We start from the raw sequence: 13,855 nt of genomic DNA on the forward strand, positions 1-13,855 counted from the left end.
ACTTTGAAGTAGCTTCCGATAAGAACCAGGGTCCAAGCTATACATAGGTACCTAGGTACATAAGTCTTGCGCTAAGACGATCTGTGGCTTAGAAGATCGCGGGGCAGGCGCGTTAAGGTAAGGTTGTTAAATGGCGTGGCTTGTGTTAAACGACATTTTGATGCAGTTTACGCGTTTGGTACTAAGTACCTAACACTAAGTACATACCATGATATATCGTCTTCCAATTACTTGACCATCTCATGATCCTGGAGGCCAGTATCTCAGATAGTTCTTATGGAAATGTTCTCAACCAAATACGCAAATGAATCCTATAATTTCTAAGCCAACAAGATGGCCGATGAAGACTTTGCCGACGTATTCGCGTTTCCAGATTACAACCTATCTTCAAAGTTGTTAACGCTTTCATCTGGGTCGGATAGCCAATTCTTCAATACTGATCTTCCAGATTCCAATAAGTCGGCTGAAGGCCATATTACCGTCAAGCCCGCCAACGCAGACGTTGATGGATTCTTCAAGCTGCCCGATTCACTACTACCTATAGATCTCAATGGGGTTGATGAGACAGACTACCGGATTGCCCCCATTCCCGAAACACTTCATGACGTAAATTTGCATGACCTTGATGTGTTTGACGATTCGTGGCTTTTGAAGGAAAAACCAGCAAAAGCTGAATTCGAGTACAAAACATGGGACGGTTTCTTGGTGCCTGATACTCCTCAGCCGGCACCATTATTTATCACGGAAGCCGGGCCAGGAACATATGACGCTACAATTAAACACACAGAAGATCCCCTCAATATTGGGAATTCCGAAAGCAATGTTATTCAAACCAGCCCGTATCTTACAGCCCTGTTAGGCCTTGCGTTTGGCAGAGGTTCAGTCTTTTTCACATGGGACGAGAACAAAGCTTGTTTCATTCTTAATCTAGACAAGATGAGAATCTCAGGTTACTCTTTAGAAGTCCTACAGGGCCTTCAACAGTGTTGTCTAGAATGTGGAAACACAACTCGTTTTCTTTCAACCTATGTACAAGCCATATATGAGACACGGCCGGGTGCAGTCAGGGTGGCTATCGCGAAGGCCGTGGATATGACTTTAATGACCATTCAAAAGATCCTCGGAGCCAGGGCGAGGCAAATACGGTCTCTCCTACAGTTGAAGTCACTTATCCAACCCATCCAAATAGTGCTCGCATATTTCAAAAATTTGATATTGAATGTTTCAAAGACAAGGACCGATGAGCAAGCATTATCCCTCGTCTTCGAGGAAGCTCAGTCACTAGAGCATAGCAATGCGCTCTTGAGCGAAGTTATGCGTGAAGTCCTGTCACGTGTCTCTACGCCTTGGACTCAGTTCGCAGAGAAGTGGATAGGGGTTCGAACCGAAAGAGGAGTACCATTGACCAAAGAGGATCCTGGGAACAGCTTTATCAAAGTCGGAAATATTCAGGTCGTAGACGATTTGGGATTTGAGGCCGACGAGCTCGATTACATCCTTGACGAGGAGCGTATGCCAACGTTTATTCCGAGCGAGGTGGCTTTAGTTATGTTCGAGACTGGCAAAACTCTACGGCTCCTTCGCACACATCATCCAGAACATCCAATCTGCCAGATGGAGCTTATCACCAAAAGCAACCCTCCCCCTCTCCAATGGCACTTCAATTGGAAATCCATAGAACGTTTTCAAGAAGACGTAAAAGCCTACGAGAAAAGCCTGTCCAAAAGTCTACATCATCGGCCTACAGAGGGAAGTGGTATATGTCAGCTAACGAACTCGACTGATAGTTTACCAAATGGGAATTATACTTTGCAATTTTTTGGGCACGGGGAAACTGAACTTGAAGGACAATTACTAGCTTCTATTGCAGCGCTCGATAAGCCACCAACTACAATTTCCGGGGAAGACAACTTGGCAGGATTGCTTAACGATGACTTATTCAAGACGGCAGCCATTGTCGAGCAGGAGATTTCCGACTTCTCACCGCATTGGTCATTAATACCATATTATTCTTTCGGGCCGCTCGTTGCAGCACAAGCACGAGTCATCAATCGGGAATATATGAAGCTACTCTTCAGTGCACATCACCTACGAGATCATTTATCCCTGCAAAAGCAATTCCATCTACTCGGGAACGGCATGTTCTGTAGTCGCCTTTCCCACGCATTATTTGACCCTAACCTTGACACTGCTGAACGACAGGCGGGTGTTGCTCTAAGTGGTGGTACAATGGGACTTCGCTTAAGTGGAAGAGATACTTGGCCTCCGGCCAGTTCGGAACTTCGGTTAACTTTGATGGGGGTTCTAGCAGAAAATTATCTGCCTTCGTCACCTCAGACGGTTCCTTCGATAGATGGGAAATATGATCTACCCGGCGACATTAGCTTTGGTGTACGAGATCTTTCGAGCGAGGAAATCGACAAATGCTTAGACCCCGGCTCATTGGAAGCATTGGACTTCCTTCGGCTTTCGTATAAGCCTCCTGCTCCTCTCTCACCGATTTTTGCTCCAGTGATTCTACTCAAGTACGACAAAATATTCAGGTTGTTGCTTAGAGTGCTCCGAATGCTCTATGTTGTTGAACAACTCTTTCGAGATACTCTTGCGAGGACATCTAATTGGTACCATGTCGGCAATACTTCAATACGGTTTCGCTTTGAAGCACATAATTTCGTTACAAGTATAAGCTCGTACTTCTTTGATACGGGCATTGAGATGCCATGGAAACAATTTGAAACCCGACTGGCAGATATAGAAAATAACCTTTCAAAATCAGACCTTGATTCCCAAGACGCACGAATCCTCAGCCCAGATGAGCTACGAGAAGAGCACGAACGACTACTTGATCACATCATGCATGCATTATTGCTTCGAAAACGACAACAACCGGTTATGAAATTACTAGAAGACATTTTTAGTATTATTCTAAAGTTTTCCAAATTAGCCCGCCTAGAGGCATCAGGTAATGAGGAAGGCAAAACTCAGGGCTTATCGCCCACAAGTCTTTATGATGCCTTCAAGAAGAAGGTAGACATTTTCATAACTGTATGTCGCGCTCTCCAAGAGAAGGGAGGCCTTAAAGGGAAACCGACCGCAAACGATATAATGGCGGATGATGGAAGACGTGGTGAGGACGTCAAGGAGGAGAATACCATTGATAAACTGTTGATCAAGCTTGATATGTCAGGTTATTACGGTCACTTGAGGAATTAATTACCTAAAATAAAAACATAAGATACCCCAAATGAATAAGATTCCATGACAATTGTAGTTTGACATCTGTATCTTTTTTACCCCTTTTTAGCCCCTTAATTGGCTCACCCCTTCTAAGTACACCTATAAAGTACCTGTACCTTAGCAACCCCGCATCGCGTTCCTAACGCGCAACCACGAACCCCACTACTCAAATCAGCAAGTACGTAGGTACATGTAAATTGTGTCCTTCGGCGCATAACAATTTACTTAGCTTCATCCTTCAACTTTTTATCCCTACATGCCAATTTAACAACATGTCTCGACCTGGGCCGTCGTCAGCAAGGAATCTAACCTTGACAGAGGAATTGGAGAAATTAGAACAGTCAATTACCCTCACGCTACAAGAAATTGACCACAACTTCAACAAGGCGCACCGAATTGTCACTACCAGCATCCTACCTCTCGTAGAGCAATATGGCGAGCATTCAAAAGCTGTTTGGGAAGCGTCTAAAGTATGTGCAGGTTTACAAACAGCTCGTTATACACTTATTGACTTATTGACTTACCTATTTTCTATTGTTTAGTTCTGGAAGCAATTCTTCGAAGCATCCGCCAACGTGTCTCTTTCCGGTTACGAAGAACTAGCCGGCGATGGCGAGACTACTACAGCTGAAGAGACGGCTCTAGAGGACACGACATCTAACTATAACGACGCTACTACTGAGGAGGACACGACTGACGAGCAGTCGGGCTACGCCGAGCAGCACCAGGAGCAACACGACATGCCCGATGACTCCATCCTTGACCATGCCGAGATAACGGGAAGCACACCACGGGCACCGTCTACGAAATCACTACCGCACATGAAAAAACCACAGTTTGCCGACTTCGAGTCACCCTACGAGAAGCTGCGGCGCGAACTCAAAGGCGAGAACACTATCTTTAAGGACGATTTACTTGCCGATGACGACGACACCTTAGAACTGCCAGCCCACACGAGGACAAGCAATCAATCGAGGCTACCGGATATGTCGATGACGCCGCGTTCTTCATCCTTACTAGAAGAACCAGCACCCAAGTCTGCGGCCAGCAAGCACAAAGACCCGTTACTGCACCGTATCCTCGACAAGAATTACCGACTTCAGGCTACTCCGCACAAAACCGTTGCCTTGCCGCCACAATCGCGCGGTCTCCGCGGCAGATCCCCCGCCAAGCCCGTCGAAGGAGAGGAAGACCGGACGCGCAGGGCACTATGGGCCGAGAGTCCGATGAGCTCGCCCGAGATAGCGATGCCGAAGCTGCGGAGCGACTTGTACATGTCGCCCATACGGCTAGCACGAGGTCGCCCAGCTATAAGCGATACTCCAAGAACACCAGGAGTTAGTGTGCAGACTCCGGGTACGGCAAGGAAGACGAGAGATATCTTCGCGGAGGCTAGGGATAAGGGGCTAAGCAAGGGTAAAGCCAAGAAGGATCCAGATGAGATCAACTGGGACAGTGATGACGATGACGATTTCGGTGGGATGAGCCCGCCGAAGACGATTCAGTTTGCGCTGCCGCCAAGTAAACTTATGCAGACACCTGGTAAGTCGAATTCTTTTTTTTTGTTTGTTACTATAACTCCTTTATGAAGTCTATATAGCTGTAAGATATACTGACAGGAGTAAAAAAGCACGAGAGGCAAGCAGGCGGATCGTCGACGATATTCTAATCACGGCCGGCGCGGCACCGGAGGATTCGTCCGAGTACAGCCCGACGATGGTCAAGATGAATCAGGATATCTTGGACGATACGTTCTAAGACACGGAAAATATGTTGTCGGCAATATTTATTGTTATTATAGTACGAGTAGGCACCTAGACAAAACAGAAGATACCCCTTTATTTATTACTTCCCATTCCTACCATGTTGCGCCGTTTCTTGCGCATAACTATACCAAGATATTTCCTCCCGTTCTAAGAAACATGTATTGTGTTCATCGTCCATCAATCCAGAAATACCAGGCTTTCTTGCCGGGACGTGGTCCTCATCATCCTATCTACATCTCCTCGTCCCTCCGCCGAAATAACCAGTAACCAGCCATCTCGAAAAGACGAATAAGGTGTCTCTTGCGTAGTAGTATAGCAAAGGAGCTTAGAAGTTCATCCTGACTTGGTTCCGCTGCGCGATCCGGTTCAACTCAGCTTGGGTGGGGCTAGAGCTAGAGCCGGAGCTGGAGCTGGAGCTGGAACCATCGGCTTTGCTGGACTTGTTTGAGGTGTGTTTCTTGAACAGAGCTTTGGCGCTTCCGAATGAGCTTGTGGAGAATATGGAGGCCGTGTCGGAGAAAGCAGGCTGGGCCTTTTCGACGTCGACGGCGGTTTTATCTTGTGGTTGGCTCATGGTGTCTTGTTGTGCGTAGGTTTGCTTGTCTACTGTTGAGGATGATAGGTTTATTCAGAGTAGACAACCGTGACTCTAGTAGATGTTTCCGTCGGGTTAATAAGTGAAAAGACGTAGCCGTCTAGGTCCGAGCCCCTTGCAAAACTAAGTTACTTATTTACCTAAGGTTGACGCGCTATGATGCCAGTTGGTTATTGATGATCTGATAGCTAAAAGGCAAGAAATATAGTTGTTGGGCAAGGGAGCGGGGGGACGTGTTATATCTTGGATATATATACACGATCGATATGCCCATATATATATACGTAGTCACACCCTCTATTGTATCGCGGCATACTACCGCTTTGGGTAATATATCTCACATTGTAACGAGGCAAATTAGTTTCGGATACTAGCTAATACCTCCTATCTAGACACATTATCCCGTGTGAGTCAAAGCTAAGGTCATTGAATACAAGGATAAGATAATGATAGTCGGGTTGGATATAGGTAATGATGCCAACGACTATACTCCAAGAACTCGTCATCCCAACCCATTAGACCTTAAGTGCTGACGATACCTCACTACGCAAGAGAGACGTGGAAGATGAGATCTGCCAAGAAATAGTATATGTACTCCTGGTAAAGCACCTAATACTATATGCGTACACTATGCAAATAGACCTCGCGTACATAGTATACTTCATGGGCAAGTCTGTTCTAGAAACTCAACTTATTCCTATTCGAGTACATATCCGAACACCGAGCCCCCATGCAAAACGGCCCCCAACATCACATATGTAGTATTATCAAAGACCACCAAAGCCCCCAAGGGGAAAAGATTACAAAGCAATTATTGCAACATTGCTGCCTTACAGAAATTCGTCCTAATCTCTTCCGAAGAATAGGCAGTGTAAATGTTGCCTGGGCCCCCGCAAAGCATACGTGAGTCGGTATCGTCAGCTCAGCCTCATTAAGACTAGGTAGGTTGGGTATTAGATAATATTCACATGCATTAGCTGGTCAAAAAAAAACTAGTCTTTCGGCACGCAACGTCAGTTTCTGTCCTGACTCACTCAGTCGCACTATCATGCATGCCGCTAATAGCCTTGCCAAAGCTATTTTCTTACGACGGAATCTAGAGTTGCCGGGTAAACAGGCACCGATTAGAATTCGCGTCCTAGTCTGTAGAGCTTCTACTTGGGGTAAGTAGGTCAGGTACTTGGAAGTGCTCCTCGCTAGGACATGCAGAACACGTATAGCACTGACGACATTCAAATCCACTGTCACGATGTCTTCATTTAGCATTACATGTTCCTTTCTTACGTACGTTGATTTTCCTTTTCTCTTCGCCTTATAGCACTTGTGCTCTACAGAAGACTCGTTGGCCGTGTCTGTAGAGAATACAATGTGAAATTTTCCAACGCTCGAACAACCCTTTATTTTCCCTTGCCTATCGTACCGTCTGCCAGCTCTATACGAGATGGCCGCTATGAGATGTAGTCTTATTGTGCGCTAATCATCGAATAGCTACGTGTAAGTAATTGATGGGAAATGCAGAAATGAAACAGTGCCTAAATTCAACTCTCTAGTTAAAGAGGCTTGTTAAACTGAATGCTCGTTGACGAGGCTATACTAATAAGTCCAAGTTCTGATTATAATGTTAAGATTCATATGCTCAAAGTATATGCTCTGACAACACATGAAATATATAGGCCATTATTTTTAAGTTGAATAATAGCAAATGCTATACTATTTATTCTAGTATATGAAGAGTTCTTCCCTGCCTATTGCCTACATGAACCATTTTAATATTTCAGATGATATTACAATACAATATAGGCTCAATTTGCTATCTTATATGCACTATATATCCGAAAACGCTTACCAATGTAGTATCATCTATCAGCCCATGGATGTATACTCATGTTATTGATGAAAGTTCAGAAGAATAGGTGTTTAAAAATAAGCCTCTAGTTTCGAATACCTTAATAAGGATGGGTGATCAGACGAGATAAACGGTCTTAGCATGACACTTCAACCATCGCTACATGCACGCGCTGGGATATTGTGGTCAAAGTTATATGAGTTTCGCTCAGAGGATATTCTTAACTTTAATTATCCTTGACTATAAGGTTGGTATTTGGACTTGTTGCTACCATACCGTATTCAAGGACGGTCGATGGCATTTTATTGCGTACAAAGTATCTCTAAGCCACCTTTAGGAATTTGCCTTTTGGACTTTAGGCTTCGTTATATATAAATAAGGTACTGAAGTATGTAGTTGGATGGAATGCGGTCGTCCCATGTTTCGAAGCCCTCTTTAAATCCTATGCGTATTTACCAGTGTTCGTATAAGAGTAACCTGGGACTGAAGACTAAACTTAAACTCAATATATTGTTCTATGTATAAGTTTCGTTTGATTAAGATAAGTAAGTCTTATTCAAGGTCTATAGTCGTTCGACTATAATCAGTACGAATATGAATAGACATTTATCCCCCGGCTTTTTGAACTCGAAGCCATTCTAATCTTTTTGTTAAGTGTAGCATCTGTCTTTTTCGATATCAAACTAATGATGGTAACCTTATGTTAGAGCTGAAGTCATGATTGTTCCATTATACTACGCCTGGTGGTGATAGCTTTTAGACGCTAAAGGCGTCTTGAAGTTTGGGTTGCTAATAGGAAGCCGCTCCTACGGGAATGACATGCTGGTTATGTATATAAATATGTTATTTAGATAACAGGAATGATCGACATAATGAATTCTGCATCAATTTAACCATCCCTCCGCATCCTGGCAATCCGAACTTAGGCCTTTCGTATTCGTATTCTGGTTGTTAGCAAGCTGCAAGCTTGGGCCACGAATTGAGGAGCGGTGAATAGCGGAATGAGACTTTCAGCTCCGATGATTGGCCAATTCCAAAGTAATTAAACCTGTCCTGGGCGCGGTACCTAGCTCCTCTGAGGTGACTTGCATTGCATCACCTCAGGACAGGGGCATTTTTGTCATCTTGTCATTTTTGTCAACAAAGCGCTCGTGGAATGAACCGATATGGATATAGTAGACGTATGTGAATGATCTGATGGGTAGCCATTGCGGACTCGACATCGTTCCTCTTGATAAAATGAAGACGAGAATACTCGTATGTTTAGCGTCGAGATGCGCGCAGGTACGCGCTGTTGTGGATATGTAATACTGATTTTTTTTTTTTTGCGCGAAGCAAATTACTAATGTCCATCAATGCTAATGTCAAAGTGAAGAAGGTTAGCTCCCCACATGAGACATAGTGTAGGTTAACGGGTACTTCCTACTTGCTGCATGCGTTCCAACTAGGCATGTACATGTAACTGCCCCTGCTTTATCACACACCTGTGGTACTTTCTATCTATGCGGGATTGAGAAGGGGAGTAGCTTCTGTAACATTCATACTATGCAGAGTAAGAGCGAGCAGTATAGATGCATGCATAGATCTCGGCCAACCAATCAGGTGCAAAGGGTAATGGCATTTTAGAGATGACTGGACTCAAGTTGAATCGCGATAACGCTTGAACGCAGGTACTCCTGGAAACTTAAAAACTAGGTACCTAACCTACCCAAGGCTTGTATGAATTCGTACAAGTACCGAAGGCGCGGATATCGCACTATCCGTGCATAAGATTGCGGGAGTAATGTCGATTGCAGGGGTGTGAATCATTCAGAAAATAAGGGTTCAATGTTCTGTCCGATAATCAAATATTCCCAGTCCAACAAATTTTAGTGGGTTTCTTTAGATTTCCTGCAAATATCCACCACTACCTCGCCCTTCCCTTCACCCCTTTCACCTTTTCTACTTAGGTCAACCTCTCTTTCGTGTCGAAGGGTTGTCGCCGTCCTTTAATTCTGACTTCCTCCCCCTCCATTCCTTCTCCTCTGGTGGATCTCGGGATATATTGGGCGCTTCTCCCACGACTACCTTACACAGAAGACCTCGGCGCAATATACCATATACCAAAAGCGGCCCGATACAATTCCTGCTGGCGGTCACCATGGCTGCGAATGCGACGAGTTTCACGTCGCCCTTGGCCGACTTTTCGGTCGGGGGCCTGCCTCCCCAGGTTGACTATATGGTCAACACTATCGCGAATGCGAGCGTTATGACATGGGTGTTTACTCTCATTGCCGTAGCTGTCGCGTACGATCAGAGTACGTATTAGTAATATTCTGGAGTTTGGGTATGGGCAGAATCGCGTTGGCTAACAGAGATTTAAACAGTCAGCTATTTCGTACAAAAGGGTTCTATCGTTGGACCAGCGTTCAAGCTGCCATTCATGGGCCCTTTCCTAGAGTCTCTCAATCCCAAATTCGAAGAATACAAGGCGAAGTGGTACAGCGGTCCCTTGAGCTGTGTCTCCGTCTTCCACAAGTATGCGCTTTTTCCACACCACGTCTTGTCGAGATTTATTAACCCAGTGCTAGGTTTGTTGTTATCGCTTCTACCCGCGACTTGTCTCGCAAAGTCTTCAACTCGCCGACATACGTGAAGCCATGCGTTGTTGACATCGCCACGAAAATCCTCGGAGAGGACAGCTGGGTGTTCCTAGACGGAAAGGCCCACGTTGACTATCGCAAAGGCCTGAATGGTCTCTTCACCCGACGAGCTCTCGAAAGCTACCTTCCCGGCCAGGAGGCTGTTTACAAGGAGTACTTCGCTAGATTTCTCAGGTTGACAAAAGAGGCCGGAGGAAAGCCCATCCCTTTTATGCATGAGTTCCGTGAGCTTATGTGTACCGTCTCGCTTCGAACTTTCGCCGGATACTACATGCCCGACTCTGCCTGCAAGAAGATCGCCGATGATTACTACCTAGTCACCGCTGCTCTCGATCTTGTCAACTTCCCGATCATTATTCCCTACACCCGAACCTGGTACGGCAAGCAAGCTGCACGTATGGTTATGGACGAGCTCGCCAAATGCGCTGCCAAATCAAAGGTTCGCATGGCTGCCGGTGGTGATATCACCTGCATCATGGACGCCTGGATCAAGGATATTCTCGCCTCCAAGAGATGGACCGAAGCTACTGAAAAGGGTCTCTCAACCGAAGGCATGGTAAAGCCGTCGCCCCTGTTGCGCGATTTCAGCGATATGGAAATTGCCCGAACTCTCTTCACGTTCCTCTTCGCTTCCCAAGACGCTACCTCGAGCGCAGCCACCAACATGTTCCAGGTCCTGGCCAACCGACCCGATGTTCTAGACCGCGTCCGCGAGGAGAACTACCGCGTGCGAAACGGCGACATCCATGCCCCTGTGAACCTGGATCAGCTTGAGTCGATGACATACACTCGTGCAGTCGTCAGGGAGCTTCTCCGATGGCGTCCTCCTGTCATCATGGTGCCCTACAAGGCCAAGAAGGCTTTCCCCGTTACCGAGAACTATACCGTCCCCAAGGGTGCCATGATCATCCCAACTACATATGTCGCTCTTCGTGATCCTGAAGTATACGAGAACCCCGACGAGTTCGATCCTGAGCGATACTATACTGGTGACGCTGAGGAGAAGGGTGCCAAGAACTACCTCGTTTTCGGAACTGGACCTCACTACTGTCTCGGTCAGCACTACGCTCAACTCAACTTGGCCCTTATGATCGGGAAGGCCTCGGTTGAGCTCGACTGGAAACACCACGCAACGCCTGACTCGGATGAGATCAAGGTGTTTGCGACCATCTTCCCCAAGGTATGTTCCACATATTTCGCATTCCACTTGGAAGTGCTCAAAGCTAATTATTATTAGGATGACTGCCCTCTAACATTTGAAGAGAGGAAATGGTAATGTCCTTAACCAGGAATGACATTAGTATGAAAAAGCTTAAGAAGGGCAATGTTGCCGTGTAACGAAAGGGACGAATATAGTAATAGTAATACTGGTCTTGTATATAAGCTATGGTCGGGGATGTCGATACCAACGACTGTTATAATGTCCATAGCGGCCGAATCAGACCTAATTTTTGAACAATCATGATATCTTGCCTTGAACCTAGCGGGGTTTGTAACGTTAGGTTGGCCTAAGAGGTCGGACGAGAATGGTCGACACTAAAAAGAATTAAGGGTCGATAATACCCTTTAATAATATGAAGGGCCGAGAGAAAGAAAGGGATGAAATGTTAAAACTCCTTTCAAGCTTTAATCACAAGAGCAGTTTTAGGATGCTGACGTTAAGTCGTGATAGGCAACCTGACCTTGCCTTCAAATCTTATAATAGAAGTACCCAGGTACCCTTGCGTTGCCTACATGTAACTGTGACATCACGGTTACAATTAAGTTACCTAATCAAGAGCTACAAGCTCGGCAATTTGTCTTCATTTCAATGTTGCTAGACCGTTGAATTACCTAAACCATAGAAGCACTTAGTTACCTACATGTAGGCAAACTGTTTGTACGTTGTCCAGCTCAGCTGTACATAGTAGTGCAAGCAATCGTGAGCAAACTATTTAACCTAGGTATATATATATATATCTACGCGATTGGAAAGCTTTTACTTGGAAATATCCCAGGTTAGCTAGCTAGCACATTGAGAAAAAATCGAAAAATCCCCGCGATGGCGACACGACGACTTGCGATAAACGGCGCTACTACCGCTCTGCGCGGGGGAAGCTCCCGACTGACGGGTTCGGGCTCGGCTACTATTCCTACAGCCGCGCGTATACTGCGAGCTTCGTTCGGCACGACTTCTCTAGGACCGCAGCAGGCTGCGAAAGGGGCGGCGAGAGGGTTTGCGCGACCACAGTTGTTTCGGCGCATCGCCCCTACAAGCGTTCGGTGGTCCTCGGATTCGGCAACCGGGAGCGGGAGTAAGATATGGAATTTTGAAGAGGTGCGTTACTTTGATCCCCTCACTCACCCTTTTCCCTCTTCCCCCTCACCAACTAACTACATAACTAACCCCCTCCTCCCAGATCAACGCCGCCTTATCCACCCCAACATCCACCCCCAAAGTCACCATAATCGACACCCGCGAGCCCTCGGAGCTATCCACGACCGGCCGCATCCCCGGCGCCCTGAACGTCCCGATCGCCAGCGCGCCGGACAGTTTCCACATCCCGGCCGACGAGTTCGCCGACCGATTCGGGTTCGAGCGGCCGCCGCCCGATAGCGACGGGGAGGTGGTGGTGTTTTACTGCAAGGCCGGCGTGCGCAGTCGAGCCGCCGCGCAGATCGCGCGCGAGGCGGGCTGGAAGAATGTGGGCGAGTACCCTGGGAGCTGGCTGGATTGGGTGCAGAAGGGGGGGAAGATTGAGCGGTAGGTGGAGTCAGGTGAGGTGAGGTAAGGTCGACATAAGGACCTATGAGGATTGTAGACATGAGGGATTTGAATAGATATGATGACAACTGAAAGGCTAGTTATCTGATACTCTACCTTTCCAATCTCGGCATGTACAAATAAAGCAAGCAAGAGAGAACTCAAGACCTATCTAGAGCTCTGAATCTAGACGAGAGATAGAAGGAAAATAACAAGTCAAGGTCAAAAGTGAAACTAATCTCATGATACATTAGAACGGAAAGGTATCAGCTAGCTTAGAGGTAGTGTACATAACACTACCTAATGACATATAACCTGCCCAACGCCATAAAAGCATAATACCAGGTCAAGTCTCCCATCTTATTCTTGACCTTGCCATTTCGGCACATCTTTCTTCTCTTCCCATACGAATAGATACACATAACACATACTCCCTTAGAAAAGAAACATGGCATTGCCCTCCGGCTTATCCCCTCCAGTCGCAGGCGGCGTATCACCCGGCTTGTCTCCCGCAACGGGGCTTCCAGCGGCGAAGAACAGGACCTTAATAGCGATCGCTAGGCCAGCATGCAGAGCCACAACAAGGATAAGCAGAATCTTGCTGGTCTGGCGATCGGTAGCGCTGAGGACGGGGTATAAGTTGCGCAGCAAGAAAGCGACGCTGAGACCGAACCCGACACCCACGAAAACCCAGTTGAGGATCGTGATGGGCGACCAGCTGATCAGCGCCACGGGGATCCAAATCAGATTTGAGTACCCGTACAGCGCCCAGCACTCGAGTAGGTTCGCAGATTCGGAACCGAAGTATCGTAGTGCGCCGAATAGAACTACAGGGATTCCGAGAGTGTATCCGTAGATGAGACCAGCAGCGCCTAGATGTATCTTCGTTAGCATAAGTTCCTTCTCTCTTCCTGTCCTTTCATACCCCCCCCCCCCGCGCCGGGGGGGCCGCCGGCCGGCCGGGGGCGGGGGGGGGGGCCAGCGGGCGCGGGCCGGGGCGCCGGCCACGAGGCCAAGCGCGCGCAC

The 13,855-nt window shown here is 46.9% G+C and overlaps 6 protein-coding genes across 6 annotated transcripts in view; 4 read left to right on the top strand and 2 right to left on the bottom strand.

Moving 5' to 3' along the window:
- The first annotated feature begins 187 nt into the window (after nt 1-187).
- On the top strand, nt 188-3,260 carry F4817DRAFT_341827 (Spc98 family-domain-containing protein). The gene has a single exon (XM_049303814.1). The coding sequence runs from the start codon at nt 334-336 to the stop codon at nt 3,211-3,213; it is 2,880 nt and encodes a 959-aa protein (XP_049157815.1). The 5' UTR covers nt 188-333; the 3' UTR covers nt 3,214-3,260.
- A 145-nt stretch (nt 3,261-3,405) lies between these two features.
- Nucleotides 3,406-5,162, top strand: F4817DRAFT_157628 (DASH complex subunit Ask1-domain-containing protein). The gene is made up of 3 exons (XM_049298049.1): nt 3,406-3,707; nt 3,780-4,779; nt 4,868-5,162. Exons 1-3 carry the CDS (start codon nt 3,510-3,512, stop codon nt 4,993-4,995), a joined length of 1,326 nt encoding a protein of 441 aa, XP_049157816.1. The 5' UTR covers nt 3,406-3,509; the 3' UTR covers nt 4,996-5,162.
- A 71-nt stretch (nt 5,163-5,233) lies between these two features.
- F4817DRAFT_317238 (uncharacterized protein) lies at nt 5,234-5,577 on the bottom strand (the record flags this gene model as incomplete). The annotated part of the gene is made up of 2 exons (XM_049300781.1): nt 5,234-5,302; nt 5,347-5,577. The coding sequence occupies 2 exons, from the start codon at nt 5,575-5,577 to the stop codon at nt 5,234-5,236; spliced, it is 300 nt and encodes a 99-aa protein (XP_049157817.1).
- Nucleotides 5,578-9,584: 4,007 nt separating this feature from the next.
- Nucleotides 9,585-11,362, top strand: F4817DRAFT_359666 (cytochrome P450 61; the record flags this gene model as incomplete). The annotated part of the gene is made up of 4 exons (XM_049306191.1): nt 9,585-9,741; nt 9,811-9,961; nt 10,015-11,266; nt 11,324-11,362. 4 exons carry the CDS (start codon nt 9,585-9,587, stop codon nt 11,360-11,362), a joined length of 1,599 nt encoding a protein of 532 aa, XP_049157818.1.
- A 513-nt stretch (nt 11,363-11,875) lies between these two features.
- Nucleotides 11,876-13,049, top strand: F4817DRAFT_157682 (Rhodanese-like protein). Its single transcript, XM_049298052.1, has 2 exons — nt 11,876-12,403; nt 12,486-13,049. The coding sequence occupies exons 1-2, from the start codon at nt 12,128-12,130 to the stop codon at nt 12,831-12,833; spliced, it is 624 nt and encodes a 207-aa protein (XP_049157819.1). The 5' UTR covers nt 11,876-12,127; the 3' UTR covers nt 12,834-13,049.
- A 28-nt stretch (nt 13,050-13,077) lies between these two features.
- The window catches only part of F4817DRAFT_157685 (Yip1-domain-containing protein), a 1,838-nt gene continuing 1,060 nt past the window's right edge, over nt 13,078-13,855 (bottom strand). Inside the window, exon 3 of the mRNA XM_049298053.1 lies at nt 13,078-13,701. Coding sequence (XP_049157820.1) covers nt 13,265-13,701 — 437 coding nt within the window. The 3' untranslated portion in view covers nt 13,078-13,264. The remainder of the gene's footprint in view (nt 13,702-13,855) is intronic.

The sequence above is a fragment of the Daldinia loculata genome (assembly GCF_022478755.1).
Source record: "Daldinia loculata strain CBS 113971 unplaced genomic scaffold F4817scaffold_34, whole genome shotgun sequence".
In the NCBI taxonomy this organism is placed as follows: Eukaryota; Fungi; Ascomycota; class Sordariomycetes; order Xylariales; family Hypoxylaceae; genus Daldinia; species Daldinia loculata.